This window comes from Vicia villosa, linkage group LG4, assembly GCF_029867415.1.
Source record: "Vicia villosa cultivar HV-30 ecotype Madison, WI linkage group LG4, Vvil1.0, whole genome shotgun sequence".
Classification (NCBI taxonomy): domain Eukaryota; kingdom Viridiplantae; phylum Streptophyta; class Magnoliopsida; order Fabales; family Fabaceae; genus Vicia; species Vicia villosa.
In genome coordinates this window covers 166,701,252-166,726,810 of record NC_081183.1, presented here as the reverse complement: position 1 = coordinate 166,726,810, position 25,559 = coordinate 166,701,252, and the positions used below count along the sequence as shown (strand labels likewise).

Here is a 25,559-nt window from a genome sequence, read left to right as displayed (position 1 = left end):
CACTCAAAATATCTTCACTAATTTGTCGGTGTCGTGTTGTATTTACACACAACATAACCTACAATCACTCAAATTATCTTCACTCTTTTATGAATATATTTCAACAAGAATCCAATTTCCAAACCAAATATAATCCGGGAATTTTCAAAAAAGAGTCATTAAAATGCAATCCTATCAATTACTATTTCTCTTCCCTAAATGCACCTGGACATGTTATAATATCATCAAGTGTAACAAGAAAATTAGTAAGTAAGCGTCCGGTTCATTCACCATAGATGCATGTTTCGGCATAACCGATCCGATTGTCATATTTCGGCATGATATCTCAACTTCACCACTCAATCGACACTAGTAAAAATAACTATAATGTTTCAGCTTAATTGAAAATGATTAAAACCTAAGCAGTATGAATAAGAAGTATGAAGAGAACACTAGAATACAGAATCCTCTCTCAGCATATTCAAAAACCTAAGCAGTATGAATAAGAAGCAGAAGAGAACACTAGAATACAGAATGATATGAACCAGATGATTCAATATGAATAAGAAGCAGAAGAGACAACATAGAAATTACCTAAAGGGATGCAGCAAACCAGAGGCGGAGGGAGAACGGAGAACGGCACTGAAGCGGCGGAGACGACACTGCACTGAAGCGGCGGAGACGGCTGAAGGTCGTGGCAGGTCGTGGCGGAGGATTGAAATTGATTTAGGGAAGAAATTGATTTAGGGATTCTGTGTTATGTCGCGAAGGAGAAGAAGAGATACTGAGAAATATTGGGGCAAGTTTAATTTGTTCTATTTTAAAACACCTACGAGGGCACTTTTGAGAAGCGCTTTAGAAGGACCCCCTATGCCAGCGCTTTTTAGGAGAAAAACGCTTTCGTATCCTACCCCTATAGCAGCGCTTTAGAAAGCGCTTTCGTAGCCCATTCTGTAAGAGCGCTTCTTAAAAGCGCTGTCATACCCACCCCCTTTAAGAGCGCTTTTAGAAAGCGCTTTCATACCCCCCTATAAGAGCGCTTTTGAAAAGCGCTTTCATTACCCCCCCTTTAAGAGCGCTTTTTTAGCGTGTTTTTTTATTTTGTTTTTAGTGCAACCTATAACAGCGCTTTTTACTAGAAGCGCTTTAGTAGGGGTGCTGCTAAAACTTAAATTTGGCGTAGTGACCAAAATTCTCGATACTCCGAGACGATCGCGCCCCACAACCTACTGCACAACCAGCAAGCACTTTTCCTTAAAAAATCTACCAGAAGCACAGACGCTGCAGAACACCCGAGTCGAAATGTTCGATAGCGCGCGATAGATCAACCGCCCAGGATTTTGAAAAGGGAACAATCTGTAGCATTAACCAGCAATGAAAGTCTCAATTAAAATCCATCCTGCAGCGCATGCTACAATCGATCACAGACGCAAACGATGCTCCAATATACGAGAAGTAAGGGCATCAGTTCCAATAACCACTTTTATTCTTTAATGACTTCTTTTAGTATCTAAGCTTAAATAAACCAATAGAAGTAAGGGCATCAGTTCTAATAATAGAGTTGAAAACTAAGTATTTTCACTCTAACCTTATTTGTAGATTCTTCAAAAAGCCCTAAAAAGGTGATAAAAGGAGCAATCCTATTTGTAGCTACATAAACCTGCAAAACACAAATAAATTAGTGTTTGTTGTTTAACCATGGACTCAAAACATCAAAACACATAACTTCAAAACACACAAGCTCCAGTAGAAGCCACAAACATCAAAAGCGTTTGAAATTGCCTATGACAATTGGGAGGAATTTGAAGCCTGTTACACAGAAAAATGAAAACTATAAGTGAAATAGTGAACGAATTTTTTTGGAGAAAAACCAAACATAGTGTACAATAAAATGTATCAGAAAAATTATAAAAACATTCATAAATTAAAAAAAAAGCATCAAACCTAATTATGCTAATGTCGGTGAAAACTCTCTGCAACATATTATCAAACATATGGTGTGCATATCAAAATGGAATAGAGCAACATAAAATTCAAAGAGACGAGTAAATTAATACATTCTATTGCAAGACCAACAGGAGTAACTTATTACCTCGGTTACAGAATCAATAATTTCAGTATGTAACATTATAAAATGAAAACTTAAGGATACATGTAACTCAGTAGGAAAAATAGGAGTAGCTTATTACTTCAGTTGCAGAATCAATAGTTTTATAAACATTGTTGGAATCTTACATTTCAGCAAAAACTGAGCATACCAACTTTAGATATCTTGATAGAAGTCTTGCATAACCTATCGACAGTTCAATATAATCCTTTCCTTTAATTTGCTCAAGAAAACCATCCTAATCAAACTCAACATGAAGATTTCACCATAAAAATAAATTTCAATATGAGAAATTAAAACAAATTTCACCCCCACTGACCAACAAATTTCACTCCTTAATCACCATAGATTCTCCTCTAACCAAACACACACTCAACAACTATTCCTTCGACAATGACAAGCCATTCAACCCCATGAAGACAATTGCAAAATAAACCTACAATGAAGACAAGAAACGATATGTAATTAAGAGTCATTCCTCATCTTTGTAAGCCAATAAACTATTTCCACACGCTCCAATGAAAAGAAAAAAACCTTGAAAATCATAGTAATGATGTCTCATTTTTGCATCAAGCATCCTAATCTCATATTACACATCAACGGTATGAATATCTAGCACGGTATGAACATCTAGCACAGAAAAAAGCAATATGATGAACATAACAGAAAACCACAACTGCAAAATAAATATGACAAAAACAGAAGAAAAAAACACTAAAAAATCAACATGAATGATAAAAGCACAAATTCATAAATAATGGTCACCACAGGTAAATCTTTCGAAAAGATTTGTTGCTTACTTTCTTCTTTCTTCTAAAATCAAAACCATTAAAAAAACAACACAAATGAGAAGAACCAAATGAAAGTTAAATCTTAACAGAATACGAGGGAGAAAGAGTGAAAACAAAAACGAACAATGAAATCAAACAAAAATGAAATCAAAATTCTGAATAGAATGACAAGGAGTTAAAGAGAGTTTGAAATGAAAGAAAAGATTCTAAGATACCATTGAATCATAGATGAGTTTGGAGAAATGAAACAATGAGGGAGTGATCATGCTGGTTCAAACTATATCAGACCCTTCCATAGATGCATCTACGGAATAATGTGGCGCTAAGCTGTTCTGTAGATGCATCTACGGAAGCTTCCCTTAACATATTTTAATGTGTATTTTTATTTAAAAAACACTAGTTTATTATCTTTCCGTAGATGTATCTACGGAAGGAATCAAATTTTTTCAAAATTTGAGATGCTTCCGGATGTGAATCTACGAAAGCTAAGGACAAATGTGAAATTTTATGTGGTGTGTAAGATAAGCATGAGGATGAGATGGGTTGAGCCGTTGAGAATCTTTCTAATGAAATTTAAAAATAAAAATCACGGGTCAATGAAATTTTTGTTGGTAAAACCCTTTTCATATAACTATTGTATACTAAGCAAGACCAAAAAAATAGGCAAAGATAAAAAAACACAGTAAATTTTTTTGTAGAAATAGGGAAATCATAAAACATCGTAAGAAGAAATCAGTGATAACACAGAGCATGTGCATCAAAATCGAAATGGGTATGGATACTACAGAGATGAAATGAAAACTGGACGTGCTTTTGATGACTCGGAAAAACCTTTCCACGACGCTCGTCAAATACGACGACATATTCCGTCGCTATTTATCTTCCAAATCCAACAAATTCGGTTTATGTCCCTCAGCTATCACCATTTGCCTCAAAACTTGTGTTGCCTTAGGCGCCCTAGAATTTGGAAGAGGGGTTCACGTGGATTCCATCAAGCTCAGTTTCAACTCTGATTGTTTTGTTGGTTCTTCTCTCATTCGGTTTTACTCACAATATGGGAAAATAAAATATGCACATAAGCTGTTTGATGAAATTACTAACAAAGATATTGTTGCTTACACTTCCATTATCAATGCATATGCTCACTCTGGTGATTCCTCTGCTTATGGAGCTTTCACAATTGCTTCTACAATGCAGCAGCACGGGCTGCTTCCGAATCGAGTTACGTTAGTGAGTTTGATGCATGCAGCGGCGAGATTAGGATTGCTGCAAGAGGGCCGTGCTATTCATGGTTATGCTGTTAGGAGAGAAATTGGTTTGTGTGATGATGTTTTTGAGACAACCCTTTTGGATATGTATCATAAATGTGATGGTGTAGGGTTAGCTGCTTCGGTTTTTGCCAAGATGGATGCTCGAAAAACAACAAATGTCGGTTCTTGGAACACTTTGATAGCTGCTTATCTTCAAAATGGTCAGGCTTTAGAAGCTTTTCAACTTTTTCGTCAAATGATATGTAGAAATGTTTTGCCCGATTTGGTAACATTGGCCAATGCTGTTCTGTGTTGTGGTGAATTGAATTTTTTACGCCGAGGGATGAGCATTCATGGATACATGATCACGATGGGGGTAGAACTTGATTTGGTGGCTTCCACTGCTTTGGTTGATCTATACTGTAAAATTAGTGTAACCAAAGCTAGGAAACTGTTTAAAAGATTGGGGAATAAGGATGTTGTTGTATATAATGTTATGATGTCTGGTTATCTTGAAAATGAGTTACCTGTGGAGGCGGTAAATGTTTATCGTGAAATGGTCAAGTTGAATGTTAATCCGAATGTGGCTTTGTTTCTTAATTTGATTTCTGCTGTATCAAAATTGAGAGACATTAGATTAGTCAGGTCTATACATGGTTATGTATTGAGGCATAAGCACATATCGCATGTGGAAATCGCAAATCAAATTATTCATGCATATGCAAAATGTGAGCGTGTAGTGGATGCAAGGGTAGTCTTCAATAGGATGAGAACAAGGGACTTGGTTTCATGGACTTCGATGATAATGGGTTATATTTATCACGGCCACATTGACGAAGCCATAAATTTGTTTCGTCTGCTGCAAAAAGAAAATCTAAATATTGACTCTGTTACTCTAGTTGGTCTCATTCAGGCATTATCCCAGCTTGGATGTCTAAGTTTTGTTAAGGAAGTTCACTGTGTCAGTTACAGATTTTTCCATGGTAACAAGCTCTCTGTAAATAATTCCCTTATTACTACGTATGCTAAGTGTGGAAAACTGCGTATGGCTAGATACATATTTGAGCAAATGACAGAACTGTGTCTCACATCATGGAATGCAATGATAGGGGCATATGCGATGCATGGAAACTATACAGAGGTATTAGAGCTCTTTGATCTTATGAAATATGCAAAAGTCACACCCGATGAAGTTACTTTCACTTCAGTCCTCACTGCCTGCAGCCACTCAGGATTGGTAGAAGAGGGTTTACAAATTTTTGGGATAATGATGAAGGAGTATGCAATAATTCCAAGTGAAGTTCATTATAGTTGTATAGTAGATTTATTAAGCCGATCTGGTCGACTTAAAGAGGCATACAATCTGGTCAAAAGCATGCCGACAACACATAGTTCTGCTGCACTGTCTTCTCTGCTTTCTGCTTGCAGATTATATGGAGATACAGAGATTGGGGAGGCTATAGGAAAACAAATATTAAAATTGCAACCACATAACTCAGGTGCTCATGCTTTGATATCAAGTATACGAGCCCAAGGGGGGAGGTGGGATGAAGTAGCTCAAATAAGGGCCGTGACAAAGAATACGAAAGTGAGAAGTATTCCTGGATATAGTGCATGTTTGGAATGATTTTGGTTTGTCAGATGTGAATGAGACTACAACATGCATATTGCATAGTATGGGTTTTGGATTGACTTATTTGAGCTTATCTATTGGTATAAGATTTTACAAAACTGTTTGGAAGAGTTTATGAAAACAACTTAAAACTTATATAAAAACAGTTAGATTTTATTTTATTTTTGTTATAGAAATAACTTATTTATAAACACTTATATGATAAACGCTTATACTATAAGCACTTAATTAAATTGTTTATTCAAACAACTTATGTGCAATTAATTTTATTCATTTTGTCAGATCATCCGAGTCTCTTGAACATTTGCCACTATCTTTCAGATTTGCAATTTATCATTTTGAAATTTGTGTGATGAAAATTTCATGCCTTTTTCTTCGTATAGCTTATACTGAAATTAAGGCCCCCATTTACGGGGTATAAACTATATAAAAAAATTGTTCTTATGATGTCTATATCTTCACAGAAGAATTTTGCTATATGGTCAATGATATTAATGTTGTGGCTAATGGTATCAAAGCTAGTATAAGATGGATTATAATTGAATGTGTTGAAAATGGAGTATGGTTCGACCGACTTCTTAAAGGTGCAATTTCACCCCAAGAGTATTATAAGTGGAGTATTAATGGGCATCAAAAGGTCAATAACTTTGAAAGTGGAGTTGGATAAGATAAGATACATTCTTTCCCTGACGATTTTGACAAAATACAGGTACATACTATTTCTTTTTCTAGTTGTTAGATGATAAAAATTTATCGGCACATTCAATTGATTTAAGCTTTTTATATTCTATATCCTATTGTTGGGTTATACATGTATCTTTACCTTCGGCTATTGCCTGTAATTCACTTCACGTGGTTTGAACTAGTGGAGCTCACATATAATGAACAAAATCACTTATTTCAATTTCTATTTAAACATGTGCAAGTAACAAACAATCAAGAAAAATGGTGTTACTCTCCATTTATTTATTTTAAACTTGGAACATCTATTAAATTTCAGATAGCATTTACCTGTGATGTAAATCTCAAGTTATTTGAATGTAAATGCAACATTTGGAGATTCTTTGAGTCAAGGAGAAAATGAAAAGTAGATTAAATATACGGTACTTGTTTCCTTGAGGGATTAAAGGATATATCTTGACACAATTAAGCTCCATTGATGATTTCCCTTGTCTGATTTAATTTATATTAACTCAAAGTTTAATTTCGAACTCAACTATGGAGCTTATAGATTTACAAATATTACCTGAAAACCAATAGACGGTTTTCATCAATGTAGCACCAAAAATTCAGATTGAAAGTGTATTTGGTGTCCGACGCGTGTTAGTGTCAGACACCGACATGACACATGTGATTACATTCAATTCTATTGTTCAAATTATTAGCAGTCTCTTGGTGTCTGTTTCTCTATCAGTATCGTGTATGTGTCCGTGCTTCGTAAATTTATGTCGAAGACATATCTAAATAAGTCAATGTATCTACTGTTGTCGTTCTGCGTTATTAACTTTGATGAGTTGTTGAGATTGATTTTATATGATAATTTAAAATATCTGAAAGCTGTTTCATCATGTTCTTCTGACTTTACTTTTGACACAGGTAAGCAGTGGTCCAAGAAGAATTAGTTTTCACTTTACCCCTGCCATTCCCCCTTCATGTGTATGCATTTTTTGCTTTAAGTGTGGAAAAAAACCAGCTCAACCTTTCCTTGTGCTAAGTTTAAATTTGATAAATAGGAAATGGCAATGACATGATTGAAATCTTTATGATTTTTTAAAAGAGAGTTAGAGACTCGGATAACATGTTAAGTAATGAAATTCATTTATTTAACAGGCTGGTATTCATAAATGACTTGAAAATAGTTTTTGCTATAAATCATATAATCTGATTTCTCACTGTTTCACACGTTCATTTCACCGCCTGGTATCTTGTTTATGACGATGCTGTAGTACCTTTAACATGACAGAGTGTACTAGAGCACTGGTATGACCTTAAAGCAGACAGAAAGTTTTAAATATATAAAAGAATTTAGCAGCAACTAGCATGTTAGATCAGGATCAGCATGGAAATTAAGTTACTAGGGAAGTGGTAGTATGTTTGTAAAGTTTTCACGCAGTGTTGCGATTGGATCATATTCTTCTTACGTGTATAATATTTGCGCAACTTCCGAATTTACACTGATAAATTGGTTTTTATTCTCTTAAGCTCAATAATTATGTTCCAATATTACTATTGACTATCCATCTGCTGTAAGCTCCACGAGACGAATTCTGGCTTAAGATACTAAAAGGATGATAAATGATGTTCATATTCTGCAGTTAGGGTTCTCAGACTGAATATAAACTGAAAAAAGTTTACTTGGATGCTGTCAGCCACAATTATTTCAAGGTTAATTTTTTGTAGAAAAATGTGTAACAAGACAGTTTGCTCATGAGAATGACAATAACACTAATATTTATCTTAACTCAAGTGTTTTCAAACAGCAAAATTTGACACTTCTATTTTAAGATTCTAACTAGAGCAAAAGATGTTTACAAGTAAGTTATATATAAAACTAACCAACTTTTCTTTTCTTTATATCTTTACTTGTTAGTTATATATAAAAGTAACCAACTTTTCGTTTCTTTATTATATGATCTGTTTGAAAGCGAAAAAGATTTGAGAAAAGTCTGAGTTGTTAACTTCTTTTCTTATCATATAAAAAAGGTAGAGCGAGTATTAAAGAATGACAATGTACACAATGATGAGCCCAACTCTGAATTTCTCATGCCACCTTGCGTGTATATAGAATAAACTTCAAGAACAAAAATAAACAAAATGTTAATGAAAAAACAATACACCAAACTGCCTAAGCCTATGTAGTATTGACACTTCTGACTAAAGGTGTGTCTAGTATCTGACACGTGTTGATTTCAAACATTCAATTTCTTTTCGTTTTTGAATTATTGTCAGTATGGAAGTGTCAGCGTTGTGTTAGATGTTTGTGTGAGATTCATTTTAAAAGCATTTTAAATAATGAGACCGGTATGTATATGAGCTACTTCAGAATTATGGACTCACCGAAAGTGAACATTATTTGGTCACACCATTCTTTAGATTATTAAGAATTTATGACCAAAGTTATTGGATATACTTATTAAGAAGACATATGACCCAAAGTGAGGCCTTATGCACTAAGAAACACCATGTTATTGGTTGTTCAAATCCAAGTATAAAACACTCTGGCAATTTCATATAGATCAACCTGTCCTCAAATGCTTAAATCTAGGGGGAGCATGTGAATATCATCATCTATAATCATAGTATCGTAAATCTATAACATTGTTGTTCTTCTAGTTTTTGCCATAGTCTCTTAACATTGTTTATGTTGCAGGATTTGGAAATTTGGGTATGAGCAAAGAAATGAGAAATAACAACACTTCTGCTATCAAAGGTACATGTTTTGTTATTGAAATGCTGAAGAAAAATTGTATTTTTTTAAATTTCATGTCATTTTTGTAGAGGAAGATAACATAAGTGAAGTTGATAATACAAATCTCGTAGAAGATACTAGTGAACATGCAAATGAGATGTTGCGAGAAGAAAATAAGAATGTACCAACATCATCTTTAACCAAAGATATACCGCAAGATGTTCATGATGCAGATGATGATGTAAGAGGGAAGAAAACTCAAACCATTTCGATAGCTGAAGCCAATGATGCTTATGACATAAATATGAAAAACCAAATGCATCCAAAAGGTGAAGTGGAAAATGTTAAGGAGAAAGCAACAACTGAACTTGGACAAGTTTCGGTGCAAGAAGAAATTCACGGAGACGGTGTGGAAGAGAAAACTCAAGAAGAAATTCGCGGAGACGACATGGAAGAGAAAACTCAATTGATTTCAACAGCTATATTTGCATATGGTGGTTATGAAACAAGGGACACTGTAACAAGGCTAAGTACTGAATCAAACCCTGATAATCTAAACATCACTTCCCAGATGCAAAAATCACCAAGTTTCAATCTCAACCTCCGAATCGAACCAAGGCAAGAAGAATCCGATCAAATTCCGTTGCTTTGTACGTCCGTAAATGATAGCTTGTCAAACAAGTTAAGTCAAAATCTCAGTAACTCAATGCCTCATGATGAAAATGATCACATCGAAGAGAAAATAGTTACTATGGAAAGAAGTTACTCAGAGATATCGAAATCTTCATTCATTGGTTTTTCGAAAGAAGAAGAAAAAGCAGCCGCTGATCTTCTAGTGACGGAACAGACACAAGATAACAATGCTGGTTCAAAGATGGAAGTGTTGTCGTCTACTTCACCTAAAGGAAAAGAAAAGCACAAGTCTATGTCTTACTTCTTCACCAGCTGCATGTCTTGTGCAACTTTGCCAAATTAAAACTTTTAGAATCTCACTTTTATTTTTTTATTTTGAGTTTCTTTCTGATTTATTTTTCTTGAAGTAATGATTTGATGTGGAGAGAATATTGCTTGCTTGGTGTCTATTCCGACTTCAACTCGGTTGTACTACTTTTCTGAGGTATTGCGTGTTTTTGGTGTTATTTAAGCCATTCCGGTTTTGTGGACCGAAAATAATTTATTTGATTCGATTTTCAAACAATGTGAGAATTTTTTGTGTCCAGATAATTTTTATAAGACTAAAAATATATTTAACCATTATAATAATTGTCAAATAAGTGCTTATATGAATGAATTAGGATAACAAAAAGGAAGAAGCGAAATTATAACTTAAAAAATGGAAGATAAGAGGCAAACAGATTCAGAATTAACTGGTCTCTGCTGTAAAAGTCACATGAGATGAGAACATATTAGCAATGTGCATGTGTCATGCTTGTCAACAAGACAGCTAATTGCAAGATCTATATAGTTCAACTGTTTTTTTTATTAACTTTGAGGAAAGATTCTTAACTTAAAGGTTAATTAGTGTAACAACTAATTTGAGGGGGCCCTTTAATTTATATCTTACTTTTTAAGGATGAAAAAAAGTCTACTATTGCTACAAGTCAAGAAAATGACAAACTCACACACCATATAATTTTGTGGTTATAAATCATGTGGTCAAATCAAACCAATGGTTGGTTTAGTCAAAGTCCATGAAAATGAGCCAAAAGTGTTCCCATTCAACATTAACATGCTTCCAACTAATATTTTGATAAACCAATTTAGTTAAGTTATTTTGATAAACCAATTTAGTTAAGTTATACATAGACATCAGTTTGTAAGAGCAGTTTCAAATCCGCGATATTTTACTTATTAATTTTTAAGAAGTAAAATTTGGACTATCAAATTACCAGACAAAAAAAATTAGATAATGAATCTCCCCAATTGATTTTCATAAACCCAATTAACTAGCTTAAACTCAATTAAATGAATATTAAACTTGAACTAAAAGAACAAATTATGGGTTGAAGTTAAACAAACTAAATCAAATTGATTGCACAAAAAAAAAAATAGTGTGGTTGAGATGTCATTCTAATGAGTTGGTTATTCACATAATGGACTACAACTACAAAAGAAGAATGCAACAAACAATGAATATATAAATAGAAACATTTATTATTTCTTGAAAGAAAATGTGATTATAAGGAACCAAACAAATTTGAATAATAACAAATGAAATGATTTTATGTTAAATATTTGAGAGTTTATTTTGTTCATCCAATGGTCATCATCATCTTCACAAATTCATCATAGTTAACTTGACCATCACCATCCAAATCTGCTTCTTTAATCATCTGATCCACCTCTTCATCAGTTAATTTCTCACCCAAAGTAATCATAACATGTCTCAACTGCATAAATACACAATAATTTAATATATAAGTCTATCCATTTTTCTACATATTAATTGTTTTTTTTTAATATGCAGACGAACTATTCATAACCCCTAAAACTCGATCACATAACTGTGACAATAATATTAACGTCCAAGCTAACAATATCGACTTTTGTCTGTTGAATTAGGATTCACAGACTCTTAAACTCGCTCACACAACCGTGTAGTGATGACGACGTCTAACCTAACAATATCGTTTTTTTTTTTTTTTCCAGTTGAACTAGAATTTGCAAGCTGTTTGTATTAATTGTATCTAGGACTCTAATATTAAACCCTAATGCATGCACTAAATCATACAGCTAATATTCATTGATTGGGGAAAGGTACAAAGTACTGTCCTTGGTAAGATAGATGTGCATGTGAAATTAATGTGACCTTATTATCATATAATATTGAAATATAAATTAAATAAATATTTATAACATCCATTAGAGAGAAGAAATTAATACCTCAGTAGCAGAAATAAATCCATTTTCATCTTTATCAAAAACCTTGAAAGCCTCTTTCAGATCTTCCTCAGCATCAGTTTCCTAATTAACAAGAAAAACAAAAAACAAAATTAGAAAACACTAATATAATAATATTGAAGAAATTAAAAGGGTAGAAAAGAATAATTACTTTCATTTTCTTAGCCATTAAGTTCAAAAATTCAACAAATTCAATAGTTCCATTGCCATCAGCATCAACTTCATTTATCATATCTTGAAGTTCTTCCTCAGTTGGATTCTGATCCAAGGACCGAATTACCGTAGCAAGTTCTTCCACAGTAATGCAACCTATTATACAATTTTATCATATAGTATTATGTAAGAACATTATATTCTTTAAAAAAAATTGAAAAAAATATTATAAATTTACCATCTCCATCTTTGTCAAACAAGCAAAAGGCTTCTTTGATCTCAACAATTTGGTCTTCATTCAAAATTTCTTCCATTAATAAAGAAAACTGAATATAGCAAGTCTCAAAGAGTGTTTGAATTTTGAAGAGAGACAGAGAGATAGAGAGAAAATGTGGTAGAGTATAGCTCAATCTTAGCTGGCTTATATGAAGATTTCAGTGTGGGAAAGTCTAGGAAGATTTCTTTTTTGAATTTTAATTTTTAATTAGTATAGAATGGTCAATGCACGTTTATGACTGCATTTTCTGGTTATATACATATATATTACCTCAACTTCTAATATAAGTTTTCTTTTTGATTATTTTTTTAATCTCTCAATATATAATTTATTTTTACTGGGAACGGTTAAAATCTCTTGCAGGGACGCGACTATATGAACAACTGTCCAGTTAATCTGGGCAGTAAGTGATGTATTAGATAGATGATGAAATTAACTACCTTAAGCGAGAACGAGAGAATATCTGGTTCTCTCGCTCACTTTCTTCTTTATTGTTCTATGAGTCTTAACTAAACAAGTAAATAATTATTTAAACAAGTAAATAATTATTTAAATCCTTGAAATTGTAATTGTCCATTCTATTTAATCACTCAAATTTGCAAAATAGCAATTTTGTCATTTAGTATGAAAAATATCAGCCAATCACTTTATTAAAAAGGATACATTCCCTTAAATAATAGTATTCATATATTTGATATAATAAACTGACAAGTTAGTAGTTTATCACATTATTATGAAAAGAAATAAAAGAGTGAGATTGCAAGCATTTTATCTCTATCCAAATACACAGAGAGAAGGTGGGAGCATGTAGATTTGATAAAACAATTTAATAATATGATTTTTGAGTTTTTATAATGGAGAGGAAAATTGTACAGCTGGAAGCTTCGATATTTAGGGGACAAAAGTCATTAATTAGAAGGGTAGTAGTAATAGGCAAGAGGGAATGGACTATGTATTATTATACACTTTGCAGCGATACCGATATTGATACTGATACTTTTATCTATCATTTTTGTGATAAAAAATAAATTGTGATTAATTCACACCGCGACGATGTCAATCAATAATAATCAATAATGTTTGTAATATCTGTATCGATCAAAATTGTGAGTACTGCAACGTAACTTTGACAGTCATTTAAAACCTTAAGATAAGTGTAATAGTATAGTTTTCAACAATTTCAATGAAATTCCACCAACCTAAAAACCACGCTTGTTTGCCTGCAAGAGAAAAGACCTAGAAAAGTTGAATTTAGAAAACGTAGTTTTCTTTTTTCTTTAAGCGTTTATTGATAGAAAGATCACTGTCAACGCGGTTCTATGGAAAAATAAAAGCAGAACACGCCTTGAGTTAGTATTTTCCAAAGGAAAAAAATATATACTATACCATGTACTACGTGTGGAAGGAGTCAAGATATTAGAAATAGTGCCTTAGCTTAACCTATGCTTGTTTTTAGATTTGGCATTATCATCTTATAATAAACAAATTGTTTAAATACTATCTATGATATTTAACTACTATTTCAGGATTCTTGATTTTGGATTTGGAATTATCATCCTGTTATAAGCTAAGTGTTTAAACTAGACCGACATCCGCGCGATGTGCGGGGTATTGATGAATTTTTTTAAGTACTATTAAATTATATGTTTATTTTAATTTTATTTAATATAATAGAAATTGTAATTGAGATCATAAGATAAAGAGAATAAAAAAGAGAGAACAATTTTAAACGAAAAAAATATGTTTGAATTATAGAAATGATAAATAAGATACTTCTATTTAAATTTTAAAATGACAAATAAATAAAAAAAAAGTTTCAATAATTTTGTTTTATATTTTATCATTGTATGGATGAGAGAAGTTCTACATTCAAACGACCTCGGTCACTATGTAACCAATCATCACAGTCAAAAATTTCAATAATTTTGTTTCTTATTTTCTTTATTTTCTTTTCCAATATTTTTAAAACCCATGTTAAATCTTCATCATTTTATGAATAGGAAAAATTCTAAATTCGAACGACTCAGACTCTGGAACAAATCACCATAGTCAAAATTTTCAATAATTTTTTAAAATATTTTTTCTCCAATATTTTCAAAAATGTTAAATCTTCATCATTTTATGAATGAGAGACGAATTCACCAAAGATTAAAAAAATAAAAGATCGTATATTACAATAAGATTATTCACGCCGTCTTAATCAAATTTTATCATATAATTTAATAATTTCAGGAATAAAATACAAAATTAAAAGTGTATTCTTCAAAAAATAGAGAGCTTTATCTTAGGTCTTGATTTTAATGGTGATGATTGGTTACATAGATAGAGTCTGAGTCGTTCGAAGGTAAAATTTTAGTATAAATCCTTTAAGGTTGATACTTTATTTTTAGTCTTACTTTATATGTTCATCTATCAACTAAATTTTGAAAGTAGTTAATTGTATTGTTTTTCTAAATAAAGCTTGTATTATATTGATTTAAATAATTTATCTATATTGCGTAAACGGATAAAATTAATTCTATCTTTCAAGAATAAATTATTAATGATGAAATAGATGAAAAGATTGTAAGAAAAGTATATAAACTACTATATTTTAAAGTTTATAAATTAGTTTACATTGAAGTTATTAAGACTTGGAACATTTATTCTTTAAGTGTGTCGTTATGTTAAGAGTGTGGGGTCGTATTTTTACGTGGCTGGAAATGTATGTGGGTGAGGAGTATGTTGGGGGAAGCCACTTTACTGTTTTGTCTGGGAAAATTAAGAGAAGGAACATGGTCATGATATGGTTAGCTGTGCTTTGGTCCATTTGGATTACAAGAAACAACATTATTTTTGACAATGACAGCTGCATACTTGAAGATTTAGTGATGAACGTTAAGGTTGTGTCTTGGAATTGGAAGGCCTTTAGCAATAGGGGAAAGCATGTCACAAATTTATACAATTGGATGCATTCTCCTTTAGATTTCTTGAAAAAATTTTAAGGCTATTATTAACATGGTTCCTTTTATATTGGGTTGAGTACCCTTAGTACTCGATTTGATATAATTTTGTTTATAAAAGAAAGTAATTAGTTGTTAAATTAATAGATTTTGTAGTTATCGGGTGTTGAACTCTTAACTTCTAATAGAGAAATAACCTTTTTTTTTGAAAAATGATGATGAGTTTTTAGATGTGCCACATAGGATTATATTTGATCTGGCAAAATTAGAACTATGTGACATAAGATGTTGGGTTCCGTTTTAATATATATAATAGACACTCTTTTAAATTTTTTTACTATTGTTTAAATACTTTTTTAATTTTATTAATTATTTGAGATATAATATAATAGATGTTAGAACTTGGAATCACAAGGTTGGTGAAAATGAAGAAATTGAGTATGGAGAGGGAGAGAGTGAGAGTGAGAATTAGAAAGAGTATAATTAAGTGTGAGAAATTTGCAATAGCATTGATTGATATACTTTTTGGGTATTTATACAAAATACATTGGATTACGATACATGTAACAAAACCTAAAAATTAAAATTAACTGCCTATAACCGGTTACGTAAAACCTGTAACTGGTTACAGTTGTTGGCAAACTTAAAAACATAACAATTGAAATCGGTTATTACGAATGTGAAACCGGTTACACCCTTGACAGAGTCAGTTATTTTTTACTTTTTTTTTCTTACTTTTCTTCACAGCTGTAATCGGTTATAGCCCTGTAGTAACTGGTTACAAGACTTGAATTATTATTATTTTACTTAACACACCACCTTAAGTCAAGTACTTCAAGTCTCCCATGTCTATGTTCATTTTCAATATCTTGAACACTTCAATTGTGACTCACTTGGTCAACAAATCATCCACTTGATCTTCACTTCTATAATATCTCAATCTCAACCTTCCTTCACTAACAAGTTCTCTCAAGTAGAAACCTCATCTCAATATACTTGCTCCTCCCATTTCTAACTGGGTTCTTAGCAAGGTTTATAAAGGAAACATTATCAACCATGAACGTTACAACGTCACCCTCTAGTTGCCCAACTCCATCAATAGATTCATCAACCACATAACTTGGCCCACACACAACGAAGCCACAATGTACTCGATCTCACAAGAAGAAAGTGCTACTACCAGTTCCTTCTTTGAACATCATGATATTGGTGTTTCACCAAACATAAAGATGTATCAAGATGTATACTTTCGACCATCTTTATCTCTGTACCAATTGGAATGGGTAAACTGAGAAAATTGCATTTTTTTTCCTGAGCCTGTTGTGGGAAAGATAATTCCACAGCTAATATATTATTTGACGTATATTAGAATCCTCTTGACTGCTGCCAAATGAGACACCTTTGGTATTTCCATGAATAAACTCACAATACCGACACTAAACGCTAATGTGGCCGCGTATTGCACAAGTAATGCAAGGATTCAACCAACCTCCTCTACTGAGTTGAATTAACATCTTGCTCATCCCCATTCTTCAATAACCGTAACCTTGGTTTAGCTGGTGTAATGGAAACATTACAACACTTCATTTCAAACTTTTTCGAAATCTCAAGCGCATACCTTCTTTGGTGCACGAGCAAAACCTTCTTGGATTTGTGGATACCGCTTCTCCCCATAACTCTTTCGACAAGTTCTTCCCTTTTAACATGTTTCTCACCATGTTCACAATCAATCAATTCTTCCTTTTGGCAACATCGTTTTTCTACAGTGTATATGGTGACACTACCTCATGTACTATCTCATCTTGATCACAATACCTCCCAAAGTCATTTGAGACATATTTGCCTCCACCACTTGTTTTGAGAATTTTGAGCTTGTGACCACTTTTCCTCTTAACCATAGACTTGGACTTCTTAAACACTTTGAATACGTCATCCCTTATCTTAATTAGGTATGTCCATATTTTTCTACTACGATCATCAATGAATGTGGCAAGATATCTATTACCACCAATCGAATCAACTTGCATCGGTTCGTACACATCAGAATACTCCACCTCAAGGTGATGTTTGGTTCTACAACCTACATCCTTGTTGAATTTAACCTTATGTTGATTCTCTTGCACACATTATTCACAAATTTCAGCTGGTATGTTGATCAATGGCAGCCCCGTTACCCTTTCATTCTTTTGCAATGTGTTGAGATCTCGAAAATTGAAATGCCCAAGACGATAGTGTCAAATCCACTCTTCTCGACTAGCCTCTATAGAAAGGAACCTATGCTCCATAACCTTCAACTCAACCTTGAAAGTTCTATTGGCATCCATATGAGCTTTTAGGATTAAAATCCAGTTAGCACCCATAACGCGTAAAGCCTTGTTCTCCATATGAATCTTGTAACCCTTATCAAATAATTGGCCAATACTTAGAAGATTACACTTTATTCCAGGAATATACAACACTTCCTTTATCAAAGAATGTCTACTATTCATTATCTAAATCGATGCATCACTGATCCCTTGCGCCGCTAGAGTGGTGTCATCCGCGAACTTCACCTTGTTCTTCATGGCACAATTGATTTTGAAAAATCAATATTTCCTCCCCGTCATATGCGTTGAAAAACCAAAGTCCAAATACCATTGATCGCTGCATTACACTACTACTTTCGAATTCACCATTATGCTCTCTTCTTCCTGTAACTGGTTACAGCTTTTACGTAAACGGTTACAACATGTTTCTGCAGCGTTTCCAAAACTGTTGTTTTTGTTGTCTCGCAGCCTACTGTTGCATTCCCCTTCTCTAATCATGACCAAAAATGGGTTCTCACGTCAAAGTCTTGTCTTACAACCCTGGCTTCATCCACTCGAGGTTCCATATTATTCGCATTGCACTCTCTTGCAAAATGATCGTACTTTTGACAAATAAAGCATTACATCTTTCTCTTGTCAACCACTATCCTTTCACCTCTAAAGTTGCATTGACCACCATTCTTATTGCAACTGCTCTCACCTTTTTGGCAAGCTGAATTCTTGAAATTTTGAGATTCTCTTCCACCAAAATTCTAAAAAAATTTCCTTTACTCTTCATGGACCATTTTCCTTTCGACTTCTTGTCTTTCTCATTGAAACGAGCTTGTAAAGCGATCTCCGCATTTGCCTTATCACTATTTATCTCCTACATCCTTTGTTCATGTGCCTAAAGAGAGCTTTGGAGCTCCTTCTTGCTCATTATTGTAAGATCCTTCGATTTCTCAATCTTTACGACTATGTTATAAAATCTTGACGTTAAAGAACACAAAATTTTTGTGACAACATACTGCTCTGTAATAGTTTCTCCACATGCTTTTACTTGGTTCACCAACCAAGAAATTCTCGTCGTGAAATCGTTGATTACCTCATTCTTCTCCATTTGAATCAATTCAAGTTAACATTTGTGAGTTTGTAACCTCACAACCTTCGCCTTGTCACCCCAAGGGTGTATGCCTTCTAAGGGATCTCTCACGCTTACTTCGATGATTCACAATCACTGAATTTCTCGAAAGTATTCGTATCAACGCACTGATGGATTAAAAACAACACATTGAAATATTTCTTCTTCTCTTTCTTATGTGTTGCTCGTTGTGCATCCATTGCACCTTCGACAAGAGGATTCACACTGTTCTTAATCACTTCAAGAACATCTAGGGCAAAAGTGAATGAACATTGAGCATTAGATATCTTGGAAATATAATTTATTTCTAATTTAAAATTTAAAAAAAGGAAAAATCCCTTTTCACCACGGTTGGAAGTTCCGGCCATGGTGAAAAGTCAGTCAGCCCAATTAAAAATAGAAAATAGAAAAATGTCACTTTTCATCACGGTTGAGAGTTCCAACCATGGTGTAAAGTCAGTCAGTCCATTGAAAAATAATAGGAAAACGCCACTTTTCACCATGGTTGGAATTCCAACTGTGGTGAAAAATGACTTAAAAATAAATAAAAAACAAACTGGTGGTGTTGGAATTCGAACCCATGACTATGTGTCATTTTTTACCACGGTTGAAATTTCAATTGTGATAAAAGTTGTTTAAAATAAATAAAAAAAATCAAAAATTTTGGTGCTGAGATTCAAACCCATGACCAGACGCCACTTTTCACCACTGTTGAAATTCCAACAATGGTAAAAAAAATGGCTTAAAATGAAAATAAAAGAAACACGCCTAATATAGTAGATTTTACCACGGTGGATACTTTGGGTGATGTAATAGATTTTACCATGGTGGATACTTTGGATGATGTAATAGTTTGTTTCGAAAAGTATATTTTGTAGTAGTGTAGTCTCCATTTCTTCTACAAGAAACCCATTGGCCGCAATTGGATTTTCAAAATTAATTTTTTTGCCAATGGGACTATTGAAAAATATAAGGCTCGTTTAGTAGCAACTGAAGGCATTTATTATTTGCATTCTTCTATCCCTAACAACTTCTAATAACTAGTTTCTTCACCAACTAGATGTTAACACAACTTTTTTACATGCTAATTTCAATGAAGATGTTATGAAAATCCCCCCGGTTTGAAAGTTTCAAGTTAATCCATAGTTTACAAATTAAATAGATCTATCTATGGTCTCAAGCAATATATTAGACAGTGGAACCATAAACTCACTTCTACTCTTTGTTGAAATTGTTTTCCAAAACTAACAACCATCATTTTACTACTGTGTTAGTATATGTTAATGATTTGATTATTGCATGTAACGACATGGATGACATATCCAATTTGAAAACTGTTTTGGATGCAAAATTTTGCATCAAAGACCTGTCACACAAGATTTGACATTAGCTTTTCCATTTGCAGGTTAAACAATCCTCTATCCAACCCAAATGAAGACTAGGGATTGTGTTGTAATAAGTGCTTGCTTAGAGAAAAAATATTTTGTATTTTTTCTATTTTCAGCTTTAATAATATATTACTTGATTCCTTAAGTGGTTACTAAAAAAAGAATGCAGATCATAGTGGTAAAGATCAAACCAGAATAAACTCTATCATATGATTTCTCTTATTCCTTCTCTTTACAGTCAAGAAAAATTACAATTCTCTGCAGTTTGTAAACATTCATCTTTGATTTGATTGTGTCTATCAATCTTAAAGACTCGTGTTACTCCTGCTACCATTCTGTTTGTCTTAAGTTTGACTGCATATTATATCATTATTTCACATTGTTTGTCTCTTCTTGATCACTATCCTAATACACATTGCGAAAGCCACTCTCTGCATAAATTGCTAGCAATACACACCATTATTTATCATTATTATATCATTATTACACACCATTCATTCATTCATTCATTCATTAACCGACTTCGATTATTAAAGTTCCTATATTTTCACATGGTCTCGGCAAATTAAGGTTCCTGCCTTTCAGATGGTTTTTGAACTTGTTCCTGCCTTTCAGATGGTTTTTGAACTTCCCTGAGCTGGACTGAGTTTTCAAAGCAGTGAAAGAAACCAAAATGAGGGAATCTCTCATACCAAGTATCTTGCATTTGGTGTGTATCCCAGTGTTCCCCGCTACTGCTTTTTCCGTATTTGTGAATCCATCCAGAACCATTGTGTTGCTCACCCCATGTCCGGTTCCAGCGCTCTCCATACTTACCTTCCCACCAGGTTTCTCCTTGCTTTACACCATGGCCGTTTTGATCGAAATTTTCATCCCATTTGTCGCCCCATTTCTCCCATCCACCGTCTCCCGAACGCTCGGCCCATTTGTCAGTGTATTTTATGCTAGCACCATACCCGTCATATGTTTCACCCCACCTAGCACAGGCCCATCATATAAAAAGATTAAAAATAAAGAACAAACTGTAAGAAGCGAAAGATCACTAAACTTTTAAGGACTAAAAATACTGTGAAAAGAGGATTACACCTCAAATTCTAATCTAGTTCAAATCTGTTGTTACCTTTCATGCCAGATATGAGCGTGACCTGCGTCAAGTGGTGTGTTTGGGTCAATACTGCACCACTTGTGAGCCCATTTCTCTGCTTGACCAGAGGCATCGTAGTGTTCAAACCATTTTTCGTGCCATTCATCACCTCTACCATTAGTTCCCCACTTGTCTGCAGTTTTCTCAAAATGCATTAGCCCATTTTCCTGCCAGTCAAAATTGTATTCAGTATGACACGATATACTGACGGATTAAAATGTATCAAACTCGGGCGCGCTTGATCAACTTGACCGAACTAAAACTCATTAACTACAATAGTTCAACTACTTGATTTTCAAATAACCATATGACACAATATAATAACAAATTAAAATGTATCAAATATTGCTAACCTGGCGCATGGATTCTCTCCAAAATTCACGCCAAACATTTCCTTCTGCATCACGTCCAGATTTCTCAGAACCAAGTTCCTTATATCCAAGTTCATCAGAAGCCTCCCAGAACTTGTCTTGCCATTCTAAAGCTTTGTCAGCACTAACACCTCTAATCAAAGTCCATCTACAAATGACACCATCAGGTCTTTGCTCAATTCCGGTCTCTCTCCACCATCTCGTTCCATCCGGATTCACTCCAATAGGCGAAATGTTTGTATCAAGGGCGCGGACTATTTCTGCAGCATAGTCGGAAGATAGCGCATCGCGTTTCTGTTCCTCTTCCAAGGAAGGAGACTCTATGGAAGCAGCGGTTTCAACCTCCAATGACGACTGAAGTGGTGGAAGTTTAGGAAAATGTTTGCTTTGAGTAAGTACACTTTCAAATGGAATCGAGAGAGATTGCGATGACCTTTCCTTCTCCAGAACAGGATTGGATAAGGTTGGATTGGCTGAAGACTTGGTATCTAACTGCAACCCATTGGCATCGTTTGAAGGAAGATTATCATCTGACGGAGGTGTCCAAGACCAAAAATCAGGACCTGGGATACCATCTTTCTGTGTTCCTGATTTTGGCACAAAAGGAGTCCCATTTTGTGCTCCTGACTCTGGCACAAAAAGAGTCCCATCTTGTGTTCCCGACTCTGGCACAGAAAGAGTCCCATTTTGTGTTCCCGACTCTCGCACCGAAAGAGTCCCATTTTGTGTTCCAGACTCTGGCATAAAAACACTCTCATCCGGCTTTCCCGAATCTGATTCTGTCAAATTATTGAAAATGAACAAAAAGCACATCATCAACCACTAACATCTTCCATGTACAAGTACAACATTCATTTAGATGAAAAAACTAAGAGCCTTATAGTTTATGGAAATTTTTTTCCTTCAACATATCTTTTATTTTCCTCACATTTTTTACTATTAAAACAAAAATCTTCTTTTCTTGATCTCAATTCATGTTTTCAAATATCTAAATATATAAAATAATAAAAACATAATATGAGATAAACTTTTTACAATATCAATCAATTACAAAACATCTATTGTATGGCTTAAGATAAATATGAACATGATTAAATCCAAATATTTATAATCATCTAACGATTTGAATGAGTATATGAGAAAAAGTGAAATGCAGGATCAGTTCAGGTCTTGTGACACTAATTGCGGTTGTCGCAGTGTAAATTAATCACAATTTGTTCTTTATCATGAAAACGGTAAATAAGATATCGGCACCTTCCAAATACCGTTTTGTCGTGGGCATTTTCTGAAAACCCTAGAAAGAAAATCAGAACACAAGTTCAAATTAAACGAAACAAAAATAGAAATTCAGACAAAAGTTACCATTTTCCTTTAATGTGCCGGAATCAGAACGAACGCTATTACTATTAGCATCCTTAAGAAGCGCTCGAGCAGCAGCAATCGCAGCAGAAGCACGATCAATCACCTGCAATCTCTGAATCCTGTCACGCTCCTCACTGGAAACCTCTAGAAGCTTCTGGAACTCTTGAGTTTTCTTCTCCACATCCTCTTCCACGCCGCTATCACTCGCAGCGGCGATTTTGTTGAACTGTACGGTATTTCTTTCTCTTTCTATAGCGTTCTTCCACATGTCGAGGTACGAGGAGCTCGCTCGAACGTTTAACCTCGTCCATACTGTTCTCTTTCTTCCTAGTTGTTGGTGTTGTTGTTGACGGAGGAGAAGGTGCGGCGGTGATGTATAAGGTGTACCGATGGTGAATGGTCTCAGGTGGGTCGCCATTGCATGGAGAGTTTGATGTCTGTGACTGAAAGGGAATGACAAGGGAGTACTGAGAAAGAGAACGGTGACATGAACCGTTTTCTGTTTTTTAGCTATTTGTTTATATATGTCCTTTTTTCTCATTATAATTATTGTTTTTCTATTATAAATTTTGACGGACTAAGATTTTTTTGGTGAATTATTTAATATTTTTGGGTGAATGTGAATCTAAAATTTTTATGGTAGACTCAATTACTACTCTAAATAATGTTCGTCGACATGATGATGTGGAAATGGTTAATGGCATGGTTGTGAAAAAGGATGAATTTGAAGGTTTGTTTGATAATTACTTTTTGAAAGAAGAAAAAGAACGGACATTTACTTTGGGTTGAAGGTAAGAATGGAAATTTTAAGAAACATTTTTCCGCTTTTAACGGTTTTCCTTCAACTCTTTGTTTTACCGCGAATTGCATCAACGGGAGTCACGTGATAAAGCTAAGATAGCTATGGCGATTTTTGTCACAAAATTAGTGATCATTTTGTTTTTTTGAGATAATAAATTGTTATCAATAATATATGATGTTTACTTCACTTTTTTTCTTATATCGGCTTATTTTCCATTAATAATAATTGTTAGTCATTTTTTTAAGCAAGATGAAATTAAAAAAGAACTAAGGATTCTCAAAACCTGTTTACACGATAAGGCGGAAACAAACAAAAAAAGTCTGCCAAAAAGAAATTACAAACCAAATATAATTATGAGAGGAAAAACAAAGGATCTTTGGTAAACTCATAGAAACTATATATTTGGTGCGTAATTTCTCCAAAGAATGACCACTTCCATAACAAAGACTTGATATTTCAAACCGTATTATCAACAACCCAACCTTCATTGTGGAAGCAAATACCATTCCTAGTTAATCATAATATCCACAAAACAGCTAACCAAATCACACCGCATTTCCCCTCTTTAACTTTCTTTTTTTACAAAAAAGGTACCAATCCATGAAACTCGGTAAACAAACTTCTTCCAAACCACCCACTGGTTTCTCAACCCAAATAGCCATCTCTCTCCAAACAACCTTCACCATATCGCACTTGAAAAAAGAATGGTCACAACTTTCCAGAAAAATACCACAAAAACACACTTTAAATTCTCTATCGACAAAGGAACGCCCCTAACCGTTAATAAATTCTTTGTTGGAAGCCTATTTACAAAAAGCCTCCAACCAAATGCCTTTATTTTGAACGGCACATGAACCTTCCGAATTAAATCTAAAGCAACATCACTTCTATTAGAATGACCAAAAGAATAACGATGACCGGCCAAAAAATCATAGCAAGAGGCCACGGAAAACAAACCTTCCGACGAACTACACCACGAGACCTTATCCCTACCCTCCATGTTAGCATTTCGGCCAACCAACAAAAGATGAAGCGAAACATACTCCGCCAACACAATCGGATCGGAGTCTTCACTCAAAGCTACTCCAAAATTCCCCCACTTCCACTCACCATTTACCCACCCACCCATACTAGCCACCGCCACCCGTTTCAAATAAGATACCTAAAATAAATTAGGAAAAAACTCCTTCAAACATAAGTTATCCACCCATCGAGCCTCCCAAAACGGAGTGATAAAACCATTTCCAATCTCAAACCGACATTTCATCTCTATAGGGTCTTCCAGCGAAATATTTCCAAGAGAAATCAAATCTTTCCACCACACCGAAGATGAAGAGAAAGAAGAATTAAGAGAATAAAAGATAGAAGAAGACGTACCTCCACAAAAAGACTTCATAATTAAATCACCATACCAAGCTTTTAACAATTTGTACCAAAGCGCTTCTTCCCCTTTTAAAATCCTCAAGCGCCATTTATTAAGAAGATTAAGATTGAAATCACCAACATCTTTAATTCCAAGGCCTCCTTTAATGAACGGTAGACAAACTGTCTTCCAACTAACCTAATGAATCTTCCTTCTCTCTCCCAAGCCCCCTCCCCATAAGAAATTATTTTGAATCCTCCC

The 25,559-nt window shown here is 34.0% G+C and overlaps 3 protein-coding genes across 3 annotated transcripts; 1 reads left to right on the top strand and 2 right to left on the bottom strand.

The window, feature by feature from the left end:
• Positions 1 to 3,524: 3,524 nt before the first annotated feature.
• On the top strand, positions 3,525 to 5,770 carry LOC131595788 (pentatricopeptide repeat-containing protein At4g21300-like). Its single transcript, XM_058868258.1, has one exon. The coding sequence runs from the start codon at positions 3,694 to 3,696 to the stop codon at positions 5,752 to 5,754; it is 2,061 nt and encodes a 686-aa protein (XP_058724241.1). The 5' UTR covers positions 3,525 to 3,693; the 3' UTR covers positions 5,755 to 5,770.
• Positions 5,771 to 11,209: 5,439 nt separating this feature from the next.
• Positions 11,210 to 12,666, bottom strand: LOC131595790 (calmodulin-like protein 8). The gene is made up of 4 exons (XM_058868259.1): positions 12,462 to 12,666; positions 12,222 to 12,379; positions 12,053 to 12,133; positions 11,210 to 11,559 (listed from the first exon to the last, which is right to left on the bottom strand). The coding sequence occupies exons 1-4, from the start codon at positions 12,535 to 12,537 to the stop codon at positions 11,422 to 11,424; spliced, it is 453 nt and encodes a 150-aa protein (XP_058724242.1). The 5' UTR covers positions 12,538 to 12,666; the 3' UTR covers positions 11,210 to 11,421.
• A 7,766-nt stretch (positions 12,667 to 20,432) lies between these two features.
• LOC131595787 (protein LIKE EARLY STARVATION, chloroplastic-like) lies at positions 20,433 to 23,676 on the bottom strand. Its single transcript, XM_058868257.1, has 4 exons — positions 23,134 to 23,676; positions 21,754 to 22,550; positions 21,377 to 21,567; positions 20,433 to 21,233 (listed from the first exon to the last, which is right to left on the bottom strand). The coding sequence occupies exons 1-4, from the start codon at positions 23,672 to 23,674 to the stop codon at positions 20,822 to 20,824; spliced, it is 1,941 nt and encodes a 646-aa protein (XP_058724240.1). The 5' UTR covers positions 23,675 to 23,676; the 3' UTR covers positions 20,433 to 20,821.
• Between the last annotated feature and the right edge of the window lie 1,883 nt (positions 23,677 to 25,559).

Coding starts and splice junctions, on each gene's coding strand:
- LOC131595790 (XM_058868259.1), bottom strand. CDS start 12,537: ATGGAAGAAATTTTGAATGAAGACCAAATTGTTGAGATCAAAGAAGCC. Junction 12,380..12,461: donor GTTTGACAAAGATGGAGATG/GTAAATTTATAA, acceptor ATTGTATAATAG/GTTGCATTACTGTGGAAGAA. Junction 12,134..12,221: donor TAATGGCTAAGAAAATGAAA/GTAATTATTCTT, acceptor CTTGTTAATTAG/GAAACTGATGCTGAGGAAGA.
- LOC131595788 (XM_058868258.1), top strand. CDS start 3,694: ATGACTCGGAAAAACCTTTCCACGACGCTCGTCAAATACGACGACATA.
- LOC131595787 (XM_058868257.1), bottom strand. CDS start 23,674: ATGAGAAAAAAGGACATATATAAACAAATAGCTAAAAAACAGAAAACG. Junction 21,568..21,753: donor GGAGAGAATCCATGCGCCAG/GTTAGCAATATT, acceptor TTTGACTGGCAG/GAAAATGGGCTAATGCATTT. Junction 21,234..21,376: donor GCTCATATCTGGCATGAAAG/GTAACAACAGAT, acceptor GGCCTGTGCTAG/GTGGGGTGAAACATATGACG.